Source organism: Chiloscyllium plagiosum, chromosome 17 (assembly GCF_004010195.1).
Source record: "Chiloscyllium plagiosum isolate BGI_BamShark_2017 chromosome 17, ASM401019v2, whole genome shotgun sequence".
NCBI lineage: Eukaryota > Metazoa > Chordata > Chondrichthyes > Orectolobiformes > Hemiscylliidae > Chiloscyllium > Chiloscyllium plagiosum.
The window spans coordinates 20963006-20984825 of record NC_057726.1 but is presented as its reverse complement, the minus strand read 5'-3'; the positions used below and the strand labels follow the sequence as shown (position 1 = coordinate 20984825).

At 40.6% G+C, this 21820-nt stretch overlaps 1 protein-coding gene across 2 annotated transcripts in view; it reads left to right on the top strand.

Moving 5' to 3' along the window:
• cdh13 (cadherin 13, H-cadherin (heart)) overlaps nt 1–21331 on the top strand; it is a 1069860-nt gene extending 1048529 nt beyond the window's left edge. For both annotated transcript variants that reach the window (XM_043706651.1, XM_043706652.1), the window contains 3 exons: nt 1–234; nt 14974–15189; nt 21276–21331. In XM_043706651.1, coding sequence (XP_043562586.1) covers nt 1–234; nt 14974–15189; nt 21276–21283 — 458 coding nt within the window. In that variant the 3' untranslated portion in view covers nt 21284–21331. The remainder of the gene's footprint in view (nt 235–14973; nt 15190–21275) is intronic.
• Nucleotides 21332–21820: the final 489 nt, after the last annotated feature.

Below are 21820 nucleotides of genomic sequence, written 5' to 3'. Positions count from 1 at the left end.
GTGTCCCTGTTGCCACTGGCACTGGTACCTTGATCATCACCCTGCTGGATGTGAATGACAACCCACCCTCTGTTTTCCCAACCATAGCAAAGTTCTGTGAGGATACAAAAGATGTCAACGTTGCAATCTTGGGGGCAACAGACAAAGATCTCCATCCTAATGCAGATCCATTCAAATTTCAATTGGGCAAGCAGCCTGGAATTGAAAAAACCTGGAAGATCACTCAAGTAAACAGTAAGAGACTCTTATTTTGATTCCAGAACAGGTTATTGAAGAATCTGTCAGTATGGTGTTCCAATCCTCTGATGATGTACAGTACTGAATAATACATTGCAGGCTGGTGCTTGCAATGCTTAACACACATACCAGCAATTTCATGGAGAGATATGGAGCTAGAGGCCAGGCAGCTCATCACAAAGATAGAGGAAATCAATAGTCTGGTGCCCTTAACCATTCTCATGTAGGTTTGGCCCATCAAGGCAACTTCACCATTCAACATGATCAGGGCTGAGCCTTTATCTCAGTGCAGTACTCCCCCTCTCACTCTCTTAACCCCTTGACACTTTACGGATTTCTGTTGTAAAGAGTTGCACAGATTTACCACCCTCTGAAGAATGATTTCCACACATCAGTTCTAAATGGTCCACTGCATATCCTGAGAGTATGACACCTTGTTCCGGATGCCCCAGCCAGGGGAAATATCATCCTTGCATCCAGTCTATCCAGCCCTGTCAGAATTGTATCTGTTTCAATAAGATCCTGTCTCATTCTTCTAAACTTCAGTTATTATGGCCCAGTCAACCCAATCTCAGCCTAAAATCTCAAAAAGTAGTCTGATGATCTTAGCTGTACTTCCTCTATGGCAAGTATATCTTTTCTCAGGTAAGAATAGTCCAGGTCTTCAGAAGTGGTCTCACCAATGACCAGGCCAACTATACCATTGCTCCTGTACTCTAATCCATTTGCGATGAAGGTCAGCATTCCATTTGCCTTCCTTACTGTTTGCTCTACCTGTAGTTTGCCTTCAATGACCTGTGTCCTTTTGTGCATCAACATTTCCCAATCGCTCACCATTTAAATAGCGCTCTGCCATTCTGTTTTGCCTACCAAAGTGGATAACATAACAATTATTCATGTTGTATTGCACTTTAATCACTGAGCTTGCTATGTTGCTCTGAAACCACATTCCATCCTCCTCATCTCACATGACTAGTTTTGAGCCATCAAAAAACTTGAAAATATTACATTTGATTCCCTCATCCAAATTGTTGATATATACTCTAGGGATTCCTGTCGGCTAACCAATTTTCAATCCATGCCAGTAAAATACTATTGATCCAATGTGCCTTGATTTTACACCGTAATCTCATATATGGAATTTTATCAGCTTTCAGTTCTATTAATACCTCCAGCACAACTTTTTTTTTAATGAATGCTATCTTCATTCAATTGCTCCCTCCTGAAAAGATCCTTGCTTCTCTATCATTTCTGCAAAAGATTTGCCATCTTCTGTGATGACAAGCCTAAAGTAGTTGTTTAAATGCTCTACACTTCCTTGTTCTACATTATTAATTCTCCAGTTTCAGACTGTAAGAGGCTTTCATTTGTCTTCTTGAATCTTTTTCTTTATACATACTTATAAACACTCCAAATTCACTTTTATGTACTTTGGAAAATTTACTCTCAGACTTTACTTTTCCTCTCAATCAATTTCTTGGTCTACTTTGCTCAATTCCAATCTGTTCCCATTTCTGAGGCTTGGAACATTTCCCCGCAACTTTATAATGACTTCTCTTTAAATCTCATACCATCCTGAATTGATTTTCTTAACCATTGTTGGATCACTTTTCCTGATGCGTTCTTTTGTCCAAAGTAATGGATAATTGTTGCAGTGCATCATAGAGTCATAGAGATGTACAGCATGGAAACAGACCCTTCAGTCCAACCCATCCATGCCGATTAGATATCCCAATCCAATCTAGTCCCACCTGCCAGCACCCGGCCCATATGCCTCCAAACCCTTCCTATTCATATCTGTGTGAAAAGGTTGCCCCTTAGGTCTCTTTTATATCTTTCCCCTCTCACTCTAAACCAATGCCCTCTAGTTCTGGACTTCCCCAACCCAGGGAAGAAACTTTGTCTATTTATCCTATCCATGCCCCTCATAATTTTGTAAACCTCTATAAGGTCACCCCTCAGCCTCCAACGCTCCAGGGAAAACAGCCCCAGCCTGTTCAACCTCTCCCTATAGCTCAAATCCTCCAACCCTGACAACATCCTTGTAAATCTTTTCTGAACCCTTTCAAGTTTCACAACATCTTTCCGATAGGAAGGAGACCAGAATTGCACGCAATATTCCAACAGTGGTCTAACCAATGTCCTCATCAGTTCCTTAAATAATAACTGTTGCCAATCTCATGTTATGCCTTTTAATGAAGTTACCAAATCTATTGCAACCTACTCACCCTCCTATCTCTGTAGAATCACGCAACATAGAAACAGACCCTTTGGTTCGCCACATCTGTACTGACTAACAAACACCAAACTACAGGTTTGATTCTCCTCTGCACCATTGCCAAGGCAGTTCTATCCTTCCAATTGTGTGGCGATGGGAACTGCATGTGTATTCTATCTGTGACCGAACCAATTTTTTATCAAATTGCAACAAGACTTCCTTGCTCCTGTGTTTAATAGTGTGGCTAATGAAGGCAAGCATCCCATCTGCCTTCTTCACCAACCTGTATACCTGTGCTGACATCCTCAGGGATCTATGGATTTGTATATCAAGGTCCATTTGTTCCTCAGTACTCCCTAGAAACTTACTATTCATTGAGTATAACCTTCCTTTATTAGACCACCCAAAATTAGTCAATTCCCACTCATCAGGATTAAATTACAGCTGCCATTACCTTGCCCAATTTACCACTTGACCAGTATCAGACTGCAGCCTGAGACCATCCAACACTACCAATTTTCGTGTCACTTGCAAATTATTAATAATATCTTCTACATTCAAATCCAAGTTATTAGTGCACATAACAAGCAGGAAGGGTCCTGGCACCGATCCCTGTGGTACAACACTGATTACAGGCTTTCAATTACAAAAACAACACTCTGACACCATCCTATGCTTTCTGTTTGTAAACTAATTGTGGATCCAGTTTGCCAACTTGTTGGATTCCACTGATTCTTATCTTGCAGACCAGTCTTTCATATGGGACCTTCTCAAAGGCCTTACTAACATCCATGCAAACCTAATGAAATGCACTACCGTCATCAATGTAATGTTTAGTTGCTGGTGTTGGACTGGGTGGACAAAGTTAAAAATCATACAACACCAGGTAATAGTCCAACAGGTTTATTTGGAAGTACAAACTTTCAGAGCACTGCTCCTTCATAGGTGACACTTAGTATCTGGCAAAGGAGCAGTGCTGTGAAAGTTTGTACTTCCAAATAAACCTGTTGCATATAACCTGGTGCATGATTTTTAACCTCATCAATGTACTTAGTCATCTTTTCTAAAAAACTCAACTAAATTAGATGGTATCTCCCTCCATCAAATCCATGCTAACTATCCCTGATCAATTCCTGCCTTTCCAAGTGTTGGTTAATCGTGTCCTTCCAATAGTTTCACTTCCACTGACTTCAGATTAACTATCTGTATTTGCCTGGCCTAATTTGTGGGCGGCACGGTGGCACAGTGGTTAGCACTGCTGCCTCACAGCGCCAGAGACCCGGGTTCAATTCCCGCCTCAGCCGACTGACTGTGTGGAGTTTGCACGTTCTCCCCGTGTCTGCGTGGGTTTCCTCCGGGTGCTCCGGTTTCGCTTCGGCGGGTCGGTGTGGACTTGTTGGGCCGAAGGGCCTGTTTCCACACTGTAATCTAATCTAAATCTGCCACCCTTCTTGAACAAAGAAATCACAATAGCTATCCTCCAGTGTCTGGCATTTTACCTGTGGCCAACAAAGTATTAAGTATCTCTACATTAGCCCCTGTAATCTCCTCCCTTGCCTCCCATAGCAGCCTGGAATGCATCTCATCAGGTCCTGGGGACCTTTGCACCTTTATGCCCACTAAAACATTTAATGCCTCCTTCTTATTAACCTTAAAAAAAAGTTCTATAGAGTCACCATCCCAGCTGAAAGCCCCCTTGACAGTGTCTTTCTCCTCTGTAAACATAGTATTCACTTAAGACCTCACCCACATCCATAAGCTCCATGCATATGTTGCCCCTTTAGACTCTAATCCTCTTAGTATTCTTTTAAAAAGCCCTTAGGATTTTCCTTAATTATATCTGCCAAAGATGTTGTATGCCCACCGCTCCCTCCCCGCCCCACTTTGTGCTCCTAATTTGCTTTTTAAGCTACCTCCTCCTCCACTTTCTATACTTTTGAAGGGCCTTGCCTGTTTTTAATGCACTGTACCTAACATATGATTCCTTCTTTTTCTTTGTCAAATTCTTGAAATTACTTGACATCCAAAGAGGGCTGTGGGATGCCTGTAGTTGGACATTTGACACATGACTTAACTCTGATGACGGTTTTACTAGTGGTGGTTAATAGATGAAAAATATCATGAGTAATTGGAAAAAAAACTGTTTAATTATGTGCAAGAGCACTTCTGGCTGTTAAAAAAGATGTTGAAAATATGAAATAAACTCAAAAGAAATAATGTAATCCAAATTCATGTTCAATAACCCTGATGGTGTATTCTTCAGCTTTTCCACCTAAGTGATCTTATAAAGCATCTCATGTCTCATGATTAGTTTTTAACCATCTTACATATAACTGGTACTCTCTCCAAGAAAATCAATCAATACCAGCATCTTTCTAACCCAAGGAAATAGTCCCAATCTCCAACAAACTGTTTAAGATTCAGGCAAAGTGTTTTCAAAACACAAAACCAATCTCTTTCAAGACCACTTGTTCAAATGTTAGTAGTCTGATCTATTTTGAGTATCATTTTTGTATCTTAGGATGATACCTTTACCTATTTTACTATCTTATATTATGTTCCCAGTGATATAATATATTCTGATTGTATGAGTCTTTACTCTTCAAGATGCTGCTCATCCAAATACTCATGTTACACCCATCATTTACTTTGAATCCATTCAAATCTGTCCTTGGGAATCATTCATTTTTGGTACCCAAAATCAATCTTCAGGTAGTTCTAGTATATTGCTTGAACTTTCTTCACTTCCAATGTTTTTAATGATACCAGCTGCCACAGGTTCTGCCATTAATGTCATCCAGTCCTTCCATAGGCCTGAGGAGATGCAAGTGACCTTGTCCCCTATTGCTTCTACTCTACCCCTTCCATTGTGCTCTCTTTAATGCATTTAAGGGCACATTAGGATCACTGGCTAGACCAGCATCTACTACCCATGTCAACGAATCCCACAAGATTAATGACTGTGGAATGCTGCATTCGGGTTATGTGCCTGAAATAGCTGGTGAGCTGAAGGTATATAGAGGCAGAAAAAGAGTTGATCTGTGACTTGTGGGATTGCTATGTGAATGAGTGTGAAGGAGTCTCTGGGTGTTTGATTCGAGGGCCTGGGTGACTGAAGGGGTTCTTAAGCAGGGGTATATTAAGCAGGGGTAGGTGAACGAGTGAATAGGAAATGTCAGTTAGAAATGTGGTCTTGACCACCCACTGGGATTGTATGACCTCTTGGGGCACTGTCGATCCATATACCAGGGATTGATCTCCCTGACCATTATCTTCATATTTCTTCTGAGGGTCTCCTGTCTCCTTTTACAAGACCATGGTATCTCTAGCTCTTTCCACTTTAATTTCCAGCACCAAATCTGTCACTGTGGAGTCTTCAATCTGCACTAGTGTTTCATTTTTAATAATTTCAATGGTGGCAACATTATTCAGTGCAGCATCCCTTTAAGAGGGTCAAGTACAATTAAGGGAACAGGAGATTCGACGTTTCGGGCACAGGCCCTTCTTCAGGATTCTTTGGCCTGTGCCCGAAACGTCGAATCTCCTGTTCCCTGGATGCTGCCTGACCTGCTGTGCTTTTCCAGCAATAAAGTTTCAACTTTGATCTCCAGCATCTGCAGACCTTACTTTCTCCTCAAGTACAATTAAGAAAAGTGAGCTCCATCTGGTCAATGCCTATCAGCCATCTGCTGAGGGCAGAGGTGGGATAGCAGCATAGAACTTGCTTGGTCCTACACACCATCACACCATCACAGTAGCAAGGCTGGAGAGCCACATGTGCAGTACAGGGAGAGGTATGTTCCTCCTGCATGATGTTTGAGGTGAGGGACGCCATTAGTGTCCCATCCAAGTACATCTGCAGGAAGTGCACCCAACTCTCGCTCCTTCAAGACCGTGTTAGAGAACTGGAGCGGGAGCTGGATGAACTTCGGATCATTCGAGAGGCAGAGGCTGTGATAGATAAGAGTTACAGGGAATAGTTACTCCTAGGCATGAAGAAAGCTGGGTGACTGTTCAAAGGGGGAAAAAACAGTGAGTGGAGGGATCCCCTGTGATCGTTCCCCTGAAAAACATGTATACTGTTTTGGATGCTGTTGAGGGCGACAACTTACCAGGGGCATGGAGTGGTGTGCAGGTCTCTGTCACAGAGCCTGTCCCTGTTGCACAGAAGGGAAGGAGGGAAAGGAGAAGAGTGTTAGTCATTGGGGACTAGTAGTTAGAGGGTCAGGTAGAAGGTTTGTTGGGAACAAACGAGACTCATGGCTGGTATGTTGCCTCCCAGGTGCCATTGTCCGTGATGCCTCGGATCGTATCTTTGGGGTCCTGAAGGGAGAAGGTGACCAGTCTCAAGTCATGGTCCATGTAGGTACCAACGACATAGGTAGAAAGAGGGATAGGGATGTAAGGCAGGATTTCAGGGAGCTAGGTGGAAGCTGAGAGCTAGAACAAACAGAGTTGTTATCTCTGGTTTGTTACCCGTGCAGCATGATAGCAAGGCAAGGAAAAGGAAGAGATATCAGCTGAACATGTGGCTGCAAGGATGGTGCAGGAGAGAGGGTTTCAGGTACTTAGATAATTGGGGCTCATTCTGGGCAAGGTTGGATCTGTACAAACAGGACAGTCTTCACTTGAACCAGTGGGGTACTAATATCCTGGGTGGGAAATTTGCTGGTGCTATTCGGGTGGATTTAAACTAGCTCAGCAGGGGAATGGGAAACTGAGGTCTAGTTGCAGTGTACAGGAGGATGAGAGTAGGGAGGACAGGGACAGGATTTCAGGGTCACAGGAATGTGCTTGCAGACTGCAAGCTGGTTTGAAGTGTGTCTACTTCAACACCAGAAGTATCTGAAATAAGGTAGGTGAGCTTGCAGCATGGATAGGTACCTGGGACTTCGATGTTGTGGCCATTTCGGAGACATGGATAGACCAGGGTGAGGAATGCATGTTGCCGGTTAATTAAGAACAGACAAGGTGGTAAAAGAGGGGGAGGTGTGGCCTTGTTAGTCAAGGATAGTATAACGGTGGCTGAAAGAACTTTTGACAAGGACTCGTCTACTGAGGTAGTGTGGGCTAAGGTAAGAAACAGGAGAGGAGAGGTCACACTGCTTGGAGTTTTTTATAGGCCTCCACAGAGTTCTAGGAAGGTGGAAGAGAGGATTGGCAAAATTATTCTGGGTAGGAGTGAAAGGAACAGGGTGGTCATTATGGGAGACTTTAACTTTCCCAACATTAACTGGAAATGCTGTAATTCTAGTACATCAGATGGATCATTTTTTGTCCAATGTGTGCAGGATGGTTTCCTGACACAGTATGTCAAAGGGCCAACAAGAGGGGAGGCCACACTGGGTCTGGTGCTTGGTAATGAACCAGGCCAGGTGTTTGATTTAGTGGTAGGTGAGCACTTTGGACAGAGTGACCATAATTCAGTTACGTTTAGCTTAGCGATGGAAAGGGATAGCTACATGCCACAGGTCAAGAGTTATCAATGGGCGAGGGCAATTATAATGCAATTAGGCATGAGTTAGGATGCGGGGGATGCAGACAATGGACATGTGGAGCTGGTTTAAGGAACAGATATTGCGTGTTCTTGATAGGTATGTCCCTGTCAGACAAGGAGGAAGTGACAAGGTAAGGGAACCATGGTTTACTACAGAAATTGTATCTCTTGTTAAGAAGAAGAAGGAGGCTTATGTGTTGATGAGGCAAGATGGTTCAGATGAGGCAATGGAGAGTTACAGATCAGCTAGGACGGATTTAAAGAGAGAGTTACAAAGAGCAAAGAGAGGACATGAGCAGTCTTTAGCAAATTGAATAAAGGAGAACCCTAAAGCTTTCTGTAGGTATGTGAGGAATAAAAGAATGATTAGGGTAGGAATAGGGCCAGTCAAAGACAGAAGTGGGAAGTTAAATGTGGACCCTGTAGAGATCGAAGAGGTGCTAAACGAACATTTCTCATCAGTTTTCACTCATGAAAAGGAGCATATTGTAGAAGAGAAGAATGAGGTACGAGATATTAGACTAGACAGGATAGAGGTTAGTTACAAAAAGTGTTATCAATTCTAGAAGGAGTGAAAGTAGACAAGCCCCCTGGGCCAGATGGGATTTATCCGAAGATTCTCTAGGAAGCTAGGGAGAAGATAGCAGATCCTTTGGCTTTGATGTTTGAGTCGTCATTGTCTACAGGTTTCATACCAGAGGACTGGAGGATTGCAAATGTTGTGCCCTTGTTCAAGAAGGGCAGTAGAGATGACCCAGGTAATTATAGACCAGTGAGCCTTACTTCTGTTGTAGAAAAGGTTTTGAAAAGGATTATAAGAGATAAGATTTATAATCATCTAGCAAGCAACAATTTGATTTCAGATAGTCAACATGGTTTCGTCAAAGGCAGGTGTGTCTCACAAACCTCATTAGGTTTTTTGAGAAGGTGACCAAGCATGTAGATGAGGGTAGGGCAGTTGACGTGGTATACATGGACTTCAGTAAAGCCTTTGATAAGATTCCACATGGTAAGCTGCTGGAGAAAATGCAGAGGGATGGGATTAAGGGTGATTTAGAAGGTTGGATTAGAAACTGGCTTTCTGAAAGAAGGCAGCGAGTTGTGGTTGATGGAAAATATTCAGCCTGAAGTCCAGTTACTAGTGGTGTGCCACAAGGATCTGTTTTGGGACCACTGCAATTTGTCATTTTTATAAATGACTTAGACGCAGGTGTAGGTGGATGGATTAGTAAATTTGCAGATGACACTAAAGTCGGTGGAGTAGTAGATAGTTTGGAATAATGTTACAGGTTGCAGAGGAACTTGGATAAACTGCAGAATTGGGCTGAGGTGGCAAATGGAGTTCAATGCAGCTAAATGTGAGGTGAAGAATAACAGGAAGGCAGAGTACTGGGTCAATGGAAAGATTCTTGGTAGTGTGGATGTGCAGAGGGTTCTTGGAGTTCATGTACATAGATCCCTGAATGTTGCCACCCAGGTTGATAGTGCTGTTAAGAAGGCATACAGTGTGTTAGGTTTCATTGGTAGAGGGATTGAGTTCTGGAGCCGCAATATTATGCTGCAACTATACAAAATGCTCGTGCGACCACACTTGGAATATTGTGTACAGTTCTGGCCGCCATATTTCGGGAAAGATGTGGCAGTATTGGAAAAGGTGCAGAGGAGATTTACCAGGATGTTGCCTGGTCTGGAGGGAAGGTCTTATGTGGAAAGGCTGAGAGACTTGGGTCTGTTCTCATTGGAAAGAAGAAGGCTAAGAGGGAATTTTTTAGAGACATATAAGATGATCAGAGGATTAGATAGGGTAGACAGTGAAAGTCATTTTTCTAGGATGATGATGTCAGCTTGTATGAGGGGGCATAATTAAAAATTGAGGGGTGATAGATTTAAGACAGATGTCAGAGGCAGGTTATTTACTCAGAGAGTGGTAAGGGCGTGGAATGCCCTGCCTGTCAATGTACATTAGGGAGATTTAAACAACCCTTGGATAAGCACATGGATGATGATGGGATAGTGTAGGGGGACAAGCTGACAATATTTCACAGATTGGCGCAACATCGAGGACCGAAGGACCTGTTCGGCACTGTATTGTTCTATGTTCTACGTTCTATGTTCATGCTGCCCACCTCCATTAAAACCACAACCAGTTACCAAAGCTATCCAAAACCCGTGATAATCTGATTACTGTTTGTGTTTTTTTTTCACAGCTGACTTGTGGTATATTTTTTTTATATCACTCTCTCCAGAGATGTTATTACACATCTCTGGAACAAGTAGGACTTGAACCCAGGCCTCCATAGATCAGAGGTAGCGGCAGTACCACTATGCCACAAGGGCCCTCAAATTGAATTCAAAATCACTTCTGCTTTTTTGTTGTTGCTGTTGTATAATCCAGGAGTATCATTACACACAATCAAACAGCTTTCCCACCACTAAATCACTCTGGTTTTTTTTAGAAATTTACATGCAAAGCCTACTACAAGCAGTTGTCACTAACAAAAGTGGAGGGTTGGGTAGGGAGAGCGGTAGCAACTAAATTAAAATGGAGTTGGAAGGGGAAATAAAATATTGTAACCCTCGCTTTGCCCACCTCTCGCTAAAGGAATTGAGGTTTGGTTTGCTTTTATTTTTACTTCTTCTATATCTAGAAGCGCTCTTGCACACAACTCAATGGCTGTTCCACCACCAAATCACCATGACTATTTTTAAAACCATTACCCACCACCAGTAAAACCACTTTTGTATTGTTTGCAAATCTGGATATATTACACTAGATCTGTTCATCCAGTTAGTTCATTTAGATTGTCAATAGGTGAAGTGCCAATATTACTTCTGCCACACCCCACATGCATCGACTTAAAAATTTTATGACACAGAATTTATAGCAAAAGTTTACAGTGTGATGTAACTGAAATAATATATTGAAAAAGACCTGGATTGTTTGTTAAGTCTCCCATCTGTTAGAATGACCATATTGGTTTCAGTACTTTCATATGTAAATCGCAAAACTTTTTTAAAAAGTTATATTCTCAAGTGAACTTTAACAATTGGTGTTATGTTGGTCCAGACAATATATTGAAGGTGTGAGCTTCCCAGTGTGAGATGTCTGTGCCACAATGGTCAGACTGTGGAATTGTGGAACCTGATTTCCCTTTCAAAAGTCTAACCTGACTTGAGTGAATTATATTATCTATTTAATCATATTAAGCATGTTTGTGCCTGTCTTGGAATTTCATCTCTGAATCCTTCCATTTCTACACCTCCCCTTCCTCCTTTAAGATCCTCCTTAAAACCGAGCTCTTTGAGCATGCTTTCTTCACACTTTCAAATCTCCTTTTTTGGCTCAACATTTAGTTTCTTCACTCACCACGAAGTGCTTTAAAACAATTGTTGTCCATTAAGGACAGCTCTGTAAATATTCTCTTTTCTCTGCCCAATAATAGCAGATTTCATGTATAGACTATGGTTAACAAAATCCTTAAATAATTAACAATTTCACAAAGTATTTCATTCGCTATGCCTTGTCTTCAGCATCTGAAGGATTCTCTACTGTCGCACTGAGAATTTCTGTACGTTCTTTATCTATGTTTGAAGTTTCTTTACATTCTCAATGGAACTCCAATTAGTGTTTACACTTAAGATGATTTTATACTGCTGGTTTGAGATAGTTCTAATAGAGTTCTTGTGCTTTCAAGCTTGTAAGCCAGATATAAAGATAATGGGCAGACCTTCCCTGGTGTGGTGTGGGCAAACATGGAATCACTACAGTGTGGAAACAAGCCTTTCAGCCCAACAAGTGTACGTCAACCCTCTGAAGAGTAACCCACTCAGACCCATTCCCCAAACCTATTACTCTACATTTACCCTTAACTAATGCACCTAACCTACACATCCCTGAGCACTGTGGGCAATTTAGCACGGCCAATTCACCTAATCTGCACATCTTTGAATTGTGGGAGGAAACCGGAGCATACGGAGAAAACCCGCACAGACACAGGGAGAATGTGCAAACATCACACTGACAGTCACCTGAGGATGGAATTGAACCCAGGTCCCTGATGCTTTGAGGCAGCAGTGCTAACCGCTCAGAGCCACCATGCCATGCAATGGCAAGCAAGCTGGGAAAACAGTGAGATTGAAAAAATGTCAGAATCATAACGTCAAAAGAAATGTTGTGATTATCCCCTTAAGCTATGTATAGCGACTTCAGAATCTTACAAATCTTGTATTTCCTTGTCTTTTGAGAGGGCTAGTATTTGCTTCTTGTTAACAGTGAAGACTATTTCATGCTGTCCTCCTTCCCTGGTAAACTATACCATGCCAATCCTGAAATGGAACTCAGCGCATGTAGCTGGTGGCTGCACCGTGCCAAAGGCCTGTGCCAGCCATCATCCAGCTGTGTCTGCTCCATAACATTCCTACATACTCCCATGGCCACTATCCTCCCCACCATCTGGCCACAAAGGTGGGCATCCAGCCTCATCATACCACCATGCTTGTGCTGAGACCAACACTCATACCTTTCCAGCTCTTCAGCACTTCATGTTGGAGCTCAGAGATACCATGGGCTGCTGGGTTGCCTTGCATGCCAGAGCACATGCATCTGGTACATCGATGTAAAATGGAGCTTGTGGATCTTGCTTTCATTTTGTACTGCTCAGTTATTTTGCACTAACTTGGACACTGCCAGCCCCTGTGGCATGTATTGTTTTTGTGCGCAGAGACAAGCACATAGAACATAGAACAGTACAGCACAGTCCAGGCCCATCGGCCCACATTGTTGTGCGAGCATTTATCTTAATCTTAAATCAACCTAACCTACACACCCCTCAATTTACTGCCATGCTTGTGCTTGTCTGCCAGTTGCTTGAATGTCCCAAATGTCTCTGATTCTACTATCACCGCTGGCAGTGCATTCCACGCACCCACCACTCTCTGTGTAAAGAACCTACCTCTGACATCTCCCCTTTAACCTTCCTCCAATCACCTTAAACTTATGACCCCTCATGACAGCTATTTCTGCCCTGGAGAAACGTCTCTGGCTATCTACTCTAAATATGTCTCTCATTACCTTGTAATGATCTCTATCAAGTCACTTATCTTCCTTCATCTCTCCAGTGTGAAAAGCCCAAGCTCACTCAACCTTACTTCATAAGTCATGCCCTCTGATCCAGGCAGCATCTTGGTAAATCTCCTCTGCACCCTCTCTAAAGCATCTACATCCTATAATGAGGCGGCCAGAACTGGACACAATATTCCAAGTGTGGTCTAACCAGGGTTTTATAAGCAGCTTATCATGGTGAGGAACACTGAAGAGCCCAGGGGATGTAAATGTTGTTGTACGTCACCGTACTTCATCAATGTTATGCCTACGACATGTGCCTGCAGCTTCTTTAACAAACTCGCTGCATGTGCTTCAACCAACTGGCTATATCTGAACGTCAAAGGGTACTGTTCCATAATAGGATCATGGGGATGATGGTCAGTCAGGGGGTACTGTCACACTTGGTCAGAGGCTTCAACAGATTCTATTCTGGGGTTTGGCCATGACCAGCAGATTCTGGGTTCTGCTGGAGGTCAGAGATTTGTGAGCTTGCAGTCCAGACAATGGACCGTGATCAGTCCTGTATGCCAAATTCAACAAACCCAGAGAATACTGGCAGGTCTATTGTGGTGCTGTGGAGACTTCAGTCTGGGATGTGGCCAATATTTCCTGCAGTGAGAGGTAGAGATGCCTGTGATGAAAGAGGATGGAAAGCAGATAGTGGAGATGCAGGAGCAGGAGAGGTCATGAGATGCCTCCAGGAATTGGAAGTCTGGGTTGCAAGAGAAATAAAAGGGTTGTTGGTTTAGAAGGTGAGGTGAGTGACAACCATTGAGTGGACATAAGGCATGAAATAGTTAACATTATTGCACATCAGCCTTGGTGAGGTGTGTGCAAAAGTGTACATGGTGACCCCGTGAATGCGAGGTAGCCGAGAGCAGAAGGCATTTACCATTGCAGAGCACAGAGATCATTAACCCTTTCCTCCTCCACTGTGCATGCCATTTAAATGAATCACAGTATTTACCTAAGCTGCTTATCTTCTCTTCCTGGGCTGTGCCACTAGGGATGACAATGCACAATAATAGTGTAAGGGCCTTACAGCCTCTGACCTTTGTTCAGTGGGGTTTGAAGTATGGCACCAGTGACATGAAACCTGAAAGATCATGGTAGTGACAAGCCCTTCTGCTCCTCCTGCCTCGTGATTGGCTGCTAAAGGTGCTAAGGAGCCTAGTTGCATAATTAACAAGGTGAAGATCAGAAGATTATGTGAAAAAAGTTGTTATAAGCTATGGCTGACTGGGTGTCATGACTCTCACTCAACAAAACACTTCAGTTGAAAATGGGAAAATTTCTCTCAATGTGCTTCTAAATATTCTATCATGTCCCCTGTACTCCTTGATGAAGCAACATCACTAACATACATTTCTCTTTGACTTATTACAACAGCACAACTTACTCACGCACAAGTTAGAATAGTTAGGGAAACTGGATCCCTTAAGAAAGATTACTTTGCTAAAGTCCATACAATTTGCAGGAATATTTTCTCTTTCGTAAATGTCCTACAACAACACTCTCTATCTTTGCAGTGTCTTTAAAACCCATTGAATGAGGAGAAATTCAGTTTATCAAGAACAGGAATTAATTTTCTAGAATATTTTAAAAGTTATTTTTAGAAATTGCTTATTAGATGGAATAAAGCAATACAATTTTCAGATTTTCAAGCAGATACTTGAAAAATCAATTTCTTTTGTAATTTGTGATCCCAAAATTGAACTAATTATGTTTCTTTAGGATCAGCAAATTAGAGGTCATCCTGAATTTGATCGATATGATAAAATGCACAGTTAGCTCTGTCACCCATTCCTTCACTTAAACATGATTCATTGACTCATGTTGATTGCTCTCATCTTGATGGAAGGAAGATTATAGTTATATATTGAGAATAAAATTGACATTTTTGATTTGCTCTTTTAGGTACCCATGCTCAACTCAGACTCCTGCAGACACTGAAAAGAGCAAACTACATTTTGCCAATTGTAGTGACAGATGGGGGAGATCCCCCACTGACCAACAGTACAGATGTTCTAGTGCAAGTCTGCTCCTGCAAGAAGAACAAAATGGACTGCAGCTCAGCCAACTCTCTCCACATCAGCATCACGCTCCTCCTGGTCTCTATCATCACGTTGATCTGTGAGTTATGTTATTCTCTTATTTTGTGGTTACTTCCGAAAAATTGCATATTTTGTTTCTGCTTATTTAGATTGCATTTATGGATTTGTTATGGGTCACTTCTCTACTTCAGGTGTAATTAGTGTATTATGGGCTAAGAACTCTGGATGCTTTCTCCACAGCTCAGTCAATAATTCAAAACCTGAGATGGGTAGAATGTTGCTGAAAGAAGGCCATGAACAATATGGAACCAAGGCAGGCAGATGGAGCTAGGGTACTGCCCAGCCATGATCAGAGTCATGAAAGGTTGCATGGCCTACTCTATTCCTGTGTTCTTGATAAATTTATTTTAACATTTTAGTTGTCATCCTTGTAGAAGCTTTTTTTTGTGATATGTTAGCTAAGTTATGATAGTAGTTAGATTGGAGTATGCATGGATAATTGTGAAATTTTGCGTTCAGCATAATAATGGATAAAGAGTACCACACATTCTGTATATGTATTTACCTAATTCAATATGTATGTCAAAAATCTATAAAGATAAAGGATGTTGAGTTTGAAATTACTGCTTATGATATATTATGAACAATTTACCTGCTGACCCTCTGACTGATGAAGGTGTCAATATGCTTATGATAAACCCTGTTTAACCTCTGTTGGATAATATAGAAATATAGTATGGATACATTAACTGTTGATTCAATTATTTTATAATAGTAGACTATAGGTTCAGGACGGCGACGAGCTTCTAATTCCATAAATCCAAATTAAAAATACCAGTCAATAGTTCCGTTTTAATTTATAAGGAATGATGTTTCTTTTTATCTTTTTATCTTGACATTAGGGTTTGTTGGGTGAAGGGATAAATGTAGGGGAATGCTCTTCGGAGGGTGGGTGTGGACTTGTTGGGCCGAAGGGCCTGTTTCCACACTGTAAGTAATCTAATCTAATCATTTAATTTAGTCTGCCTTTAGTTTTCCTTTCCTTGAGCTCTAAAAATCAACGAATATGCACAGAGTCCTTTGCCTTGTTGAATTCAGCATTGTATCAAGTCTAAACTGACAGGAACAGAGGATTTGTTTGAGAGGTCTCGACAGGTTGTGAAGGTGAAAGCATTCATTCTTTTTAAGCAATATAGTTAATAGAAAGTAATCAAAATATTATACCCATTAATACCTTGAAAACCCAATGGTTTGAGGGTTCTGCAAAGCACTGAATCCTTGCAGTAATTGCAAAAGGGGTCAAAGTTCTCCATTCACAATATTTGTGTGAAACCTTTGATGATGTTACAATGGGAAATGAAGAGAACCCAAGAATTCTTCTGTGCCTACAATAAAGTATTTCTATGTCAGTGGTGTCTGTAACACTGCAATAGGCATGAAATATATAATGATTGATCTGTATTAACTATATGATACCATTGACTTGGAAATTCCAAGACCCAAGAAGAACTTTCTTTATTTTTATAAAAAACATCAATAATGTCTGCATCCCCTGCCTTAATTCCCACATCGCTTTGGCCACCTAAACCCTGCACCTGGAACCACACTGTCCTACAAAGTTACACAGTTCTGCTTCTTACAGAAATATAACTATTCTGGAGGAGGCTTTGTTAGACTTAATTGAAGTGGGATTACCTTCTTCAGGATACTCACACCATACTCCCCAGTAGTGCAATTGAGACACCTATCCAAAATTACACTGCAATTTAAACATCTCTGTATGATAAGCACACAGTAAAGTTATTTTTGGAATGAGAGCGTTGGATATTTCCCTTACGTATATCCAAATAAAATGGGAACAGAAACCAAGTCTTTCTCCTTAAGTTAAATGACTCATGAAACAATTTGAAATGTTATCGCTTGCGCAGCCAGGTATGAATGAAAATAATTTTTGAAAGCAGTTAATTCAGAACACACTCCACCTAGAATTTATTAGCATTAAAATTAAAAGTTCACCAAAGGGACGGAAATGACTGATGAAAACAAAAATGGAGAAAAGACAGCATTGGGTAAGCTTGATGATACTGTATCAGTAATTCCACAAATGATGTTTTCTTTCTATTTGTTGGTCCTTTCCAATGTAGTTCATTGCCCTCATTTTCCGTCACTATGTTTGTCTCTTTAACATTTGCTGGATTGATAGCAATAAATCATTAGAAATTTTGCTCAAAAAACCCTTGACATTTGTAACTATCTATATTCCACTGCGGAGAAAATGCGTGTGTCATTTTAATGAGTTGGAAATGGCATTAGGTGAGTTGAGTCTGATTGGATAGATTAATCCATGATAACTGGCATGACAGTATCGGCAGCTAAATAATTGCATCTCTGTTGAACTAATGTAAAATTTACTCAACATAAAGGGACTGTTTTCCAGAGATAATTTGAAGGAAATGTCTCAGGATTGTCTGTCTCCTTGATTTGCTTCCCAGGAATGGTCCCTGTGTAGGGAAATCTCTTGACGAAGGCCCAGCCAATATTGAGCCTTGATTCCTCATTTCTGCATCGAGCAAGCTGCACACACCTGCTGGAAATGACCTTGACAGCAAAGGAAAGTTCTATTTCAGATTGGTGTTTTACCAACAGCGTGTTTCAAATAGGTTCCTGGGAAGGGTGGGAGTACCAGTCAGAAGGGGGGAAATAAAAGATTAGCAATTAGGAGGGAACAGTAGATGGTCAGGGGCGAAAAATGGCAACCATGCCTGGCCTTTAGCATTGTATGCATGTTACAAAATGCTGCTGCACCTCTATGTCTGCATTCATAGAATCATGGAATCTGTACAGTTTGGAAGGAGGCCATTCAGTCCATCGAGTTCATGCCAACTTCCCCCCCCCATTAACCCCTCATTAACCATGGTAAATCCACCTAATTTGCACATCTGGACTGCGGGAGGAAACCGGAACACCCAGTGGAAACCCGTGCAGATACAGGGAGAATGTCTGTGTGGAGTTTGCACAGTCACCCGAGGATGGAATTGAACCTGGATCTTGATGCCGTGAGGCAGCATAGTTTCTATTGGTGTCGACCTTGACTGCTGTTTTCAAAAATGCTGGTTAGACTGCATATTGACCAAACTTAATTATACATTAGCCACAAATTGATGCCACATGCTTCCATATGTACTTTAATAATATATGCTTTAATTTTATTGCCATATCTCCTCTATAATATGTAACTGAATCTAGAGGCAAAATTGATAGAAGGGGTTGATTGGGCTACCCTATTTCTATCATCTTATCGGAATCAATGTCTTTTAAAATTTGTTACATGGAACATCAACTTCGTAAGTTTCATTGATACACTCCACTATATCATCAAATAGTTGAAATAAATTCAACAGATATTACCTCTCTTTTCAAATTCTATTCTAGTTGTCCTTAATGAACCCAATTTTCTTTCGATCAATATTCATTTATTTCTTAATGGCCTACAGTGAGCTGGTTTATCTCCACCGCACCCCCTGACCCCCACCTTGTGATCAGTGGTGTTCCATTGGCCACTTTCACAGCGATTATTGGATTGTAATCAGAAGCAGGAACCTTAGTTGACTTTTTCATTCCTATTCTCGCCTAAGGCACTATAGCTATTTGTAGTGTCTGCTGCCACAGCTGATATCAGCACAAAATCGACATATGAAAGATCTTTCATTTTGTCAAATCCAAGAAAAAGTTTAACAAACATGATAGATCTGACCTTCATTTATTGATGTCATGTTCATACCTGATATATTTCAGTGCTCATAATGTAATTCCTTTATTGCAGCATGATTTTACTGTTCTACTTTACATGCTCATACCTTTTGAAATTACTTGAAGTACATTAAGATTCCATCTGTTGTCTGATGCATATTGATACAAGCCACTATAAAACTTTAAAACTGAAAATTAAACAACAGATCAAAAATTAGCTTGTGCATACTTGGCACATACTTTTGTTTATTAAATGGTAGTGTCCTATATCTTTATTGTACTGAGAAATGAATTGTTAATTTAAACCTCTATTTCACTATGAAGCCATTTTATTATTCTTAAAATTGTCACATCAGTTTTAATTTTTTTAAGTTATAGTTATTAATTAGATTTATTCGAACCTAGAGTACATAGCCTCCCTGAGCGTCTTCCCCTTTCTGTCTCTTTCTTTCTTTATTGGGACGGTGACAGCCTAGTGGTATTATCATTATAATACTAATCCAAAAACTCCGCTAAAGATTTGGGACCCAGGTTCAAATAGTGGCACGGCAAATGATGGAATTTGAATTCAGTAAAAAATCTGGAATTAAGAGACTAATGATGAGCATGAAATAATTGTTGGAAAAACCCATCTAGTTTTAATGTCTACCCCAATATCACCTGGTGTGACATGGCATCAAACCTTGTTTATATCGTAGTCCTGTGAAGTACTTTGACTTAAGGTATTTGGAGGGCTAATGCCCAGTCTTAAGGGTTGCTTACCTTGTTGCACATTATCACCTCTATGAACATTGGCTCCTGGTCAAATAACATCTCAAGTTTAAAATTTTTATCTTTGTTTTAAAACCTCATCAGGGTCATGCCCCTCCTATCCCTGTAAACTTCTCCAGCCTTAGAATCCTTCGAGATATCCGTTCTCACCTCTTGTGCACTTTCAATTATAACAACTCCACAATTGGTCACCATGCCTTCAGTTACCTAGTCCCCAGAGCTGGAATATCCTCCCTACCTTTCTGCTTCCCCTCCTATTTTCCTTCTTAAAGATATCTCTTTACGTTTTTATCACACTAATGAATATCTCATTATAGAACTCGGTCATTTTGTTTTACATTCCTCCTGTGAATGAGCTTGCAACAGTGCATCAAATTAGACATACCATATAAATATAAATTATTATCTTCAGTATGCAGAATATTGTTCTATCAGGTAGTTGGTACCTGAAAATATTAGTTGAGTCACAAGATGAGCTCCATCTATCAGAGTGTAAAGGACAATTCTTGGGAGGAGGTAACAAGACATGGAGTTACTGAAATGTCTAAAATGTGGACCAAAATGTTTCAGTAGCATTAATGCATATATATTCTTACCTTGAGCCTGACATCTGATAAGAAACTATCATGGAATTCCGATGCAATTCAGTAATATAAAATAACCTATTCTTCTTATTAAGAGTGAGACTGTCTTCTGCCTAAGACTTTGTGTGAACATCCTTCAGCATTTGGTATCAGTAACTTAGACTAATATCAAGAAAAAAGAATAGTGGCAGAGAATCTACCCAAGGCATCCTGATGGTTCCAGTGGATCACCCTCACTTTATCCTATTGCGCCTGCGGTGATCATCTGAAAATGTATTGATGAATACAATTACATGATGTTTAGCTCAGAATGATCTGTAACATAATTAATTTCGGATGGCTGAGTTGAGTTAGTTTACCATTCACATTACTTTTGCTTCATATTTTCAACTCTAGGTTAAAAAATACTGTGGTAGATTTTTACACTTTAATCCACATTTATTTGGCAAAAGTATTGAAACCAGAGCAGTTTCTGTTGGTCCTATATAATGTAAGTACCAGGATGGGCAATAGATTGGGACGTTTGAACTGAGATATGCAGTATAGCTGTTTATATGAAGCTAATGTATATTGATTAGAAACTATCTGCTTCTAGGACCATTGTTTTCGAAAGGCAAACCTACTGGTACGTGTAAACTTATAAAAAAGATTTGGAGATGCCGGTGTTGGATTGGCACGTTCAAAGTTAAAAGTCACACAACACCAGGTTATAGTTGAACAGGTTTATTTGGAAGCACTAGCTTTCAGAGCGCTGTTCCTTCATCAGGGTGGGAGATGGAAAGTTGAATCAGACAGAAGTTAAATGTGTTATCTATAATCCCAAGGGTGATTAGAAGACATTTAGAACATTCACATGTATTTATATATAAAATGTATTTGCATATATGTATGTGTATACCTATGCATTTTGTACACATTTTTAAGCAATATGTACCATTATTGTAATAAGACATTATAAAACATAATTCACATATGAACAGTATGATGGGAGTGAGTCCATTTGTTGTGCAATTGAATGACATCAAACACATTAATAATCAATCATTTATCTTTTTCCCAGGCCTGTAACAAGTGCTGATGTTGGTGCTGCCTACTGAGTTGCTGTGGCAACAAGAGGAAAAAAAAAGCCAAATCCGAAGAGTTTACAGGATTTACAGTTGCTCAAGTTCTAGACCTCCTTGCTCCAAGCACGCTTTAATTTGTACCTTCACTAGTCTATCAAACTGTGCTACGGTCAGTGACAGCCTCTGACCTTACTAGCTTCCACTAATGGGTTCCACCTCTATGAGCAAGTGTTACATTGTTTTTCTTTGAAGTTAGACTGAACATCTATGCAGAGGACTTGAGGACAGAATACACAATTAACCCAATGCTCTGCTCCAGAATATTTTAATTGTAATGGCATTGAAAATAAGGATATTTTGTCAAAGCAAAACATTTTCTACCGGAGACACTATTTGGAAGCTAAGTAAGACATGCTGTTGATTCTTGTAAGGCAAATTGTTCTCTGTGTGTCAAGGAAGTTTTAAGACAAATTGTTCTATCTGTGTGTCAAGGAAGTTAAACATAGATTGTGCGTAAGTGGTAAATATTGCTGTACATGCT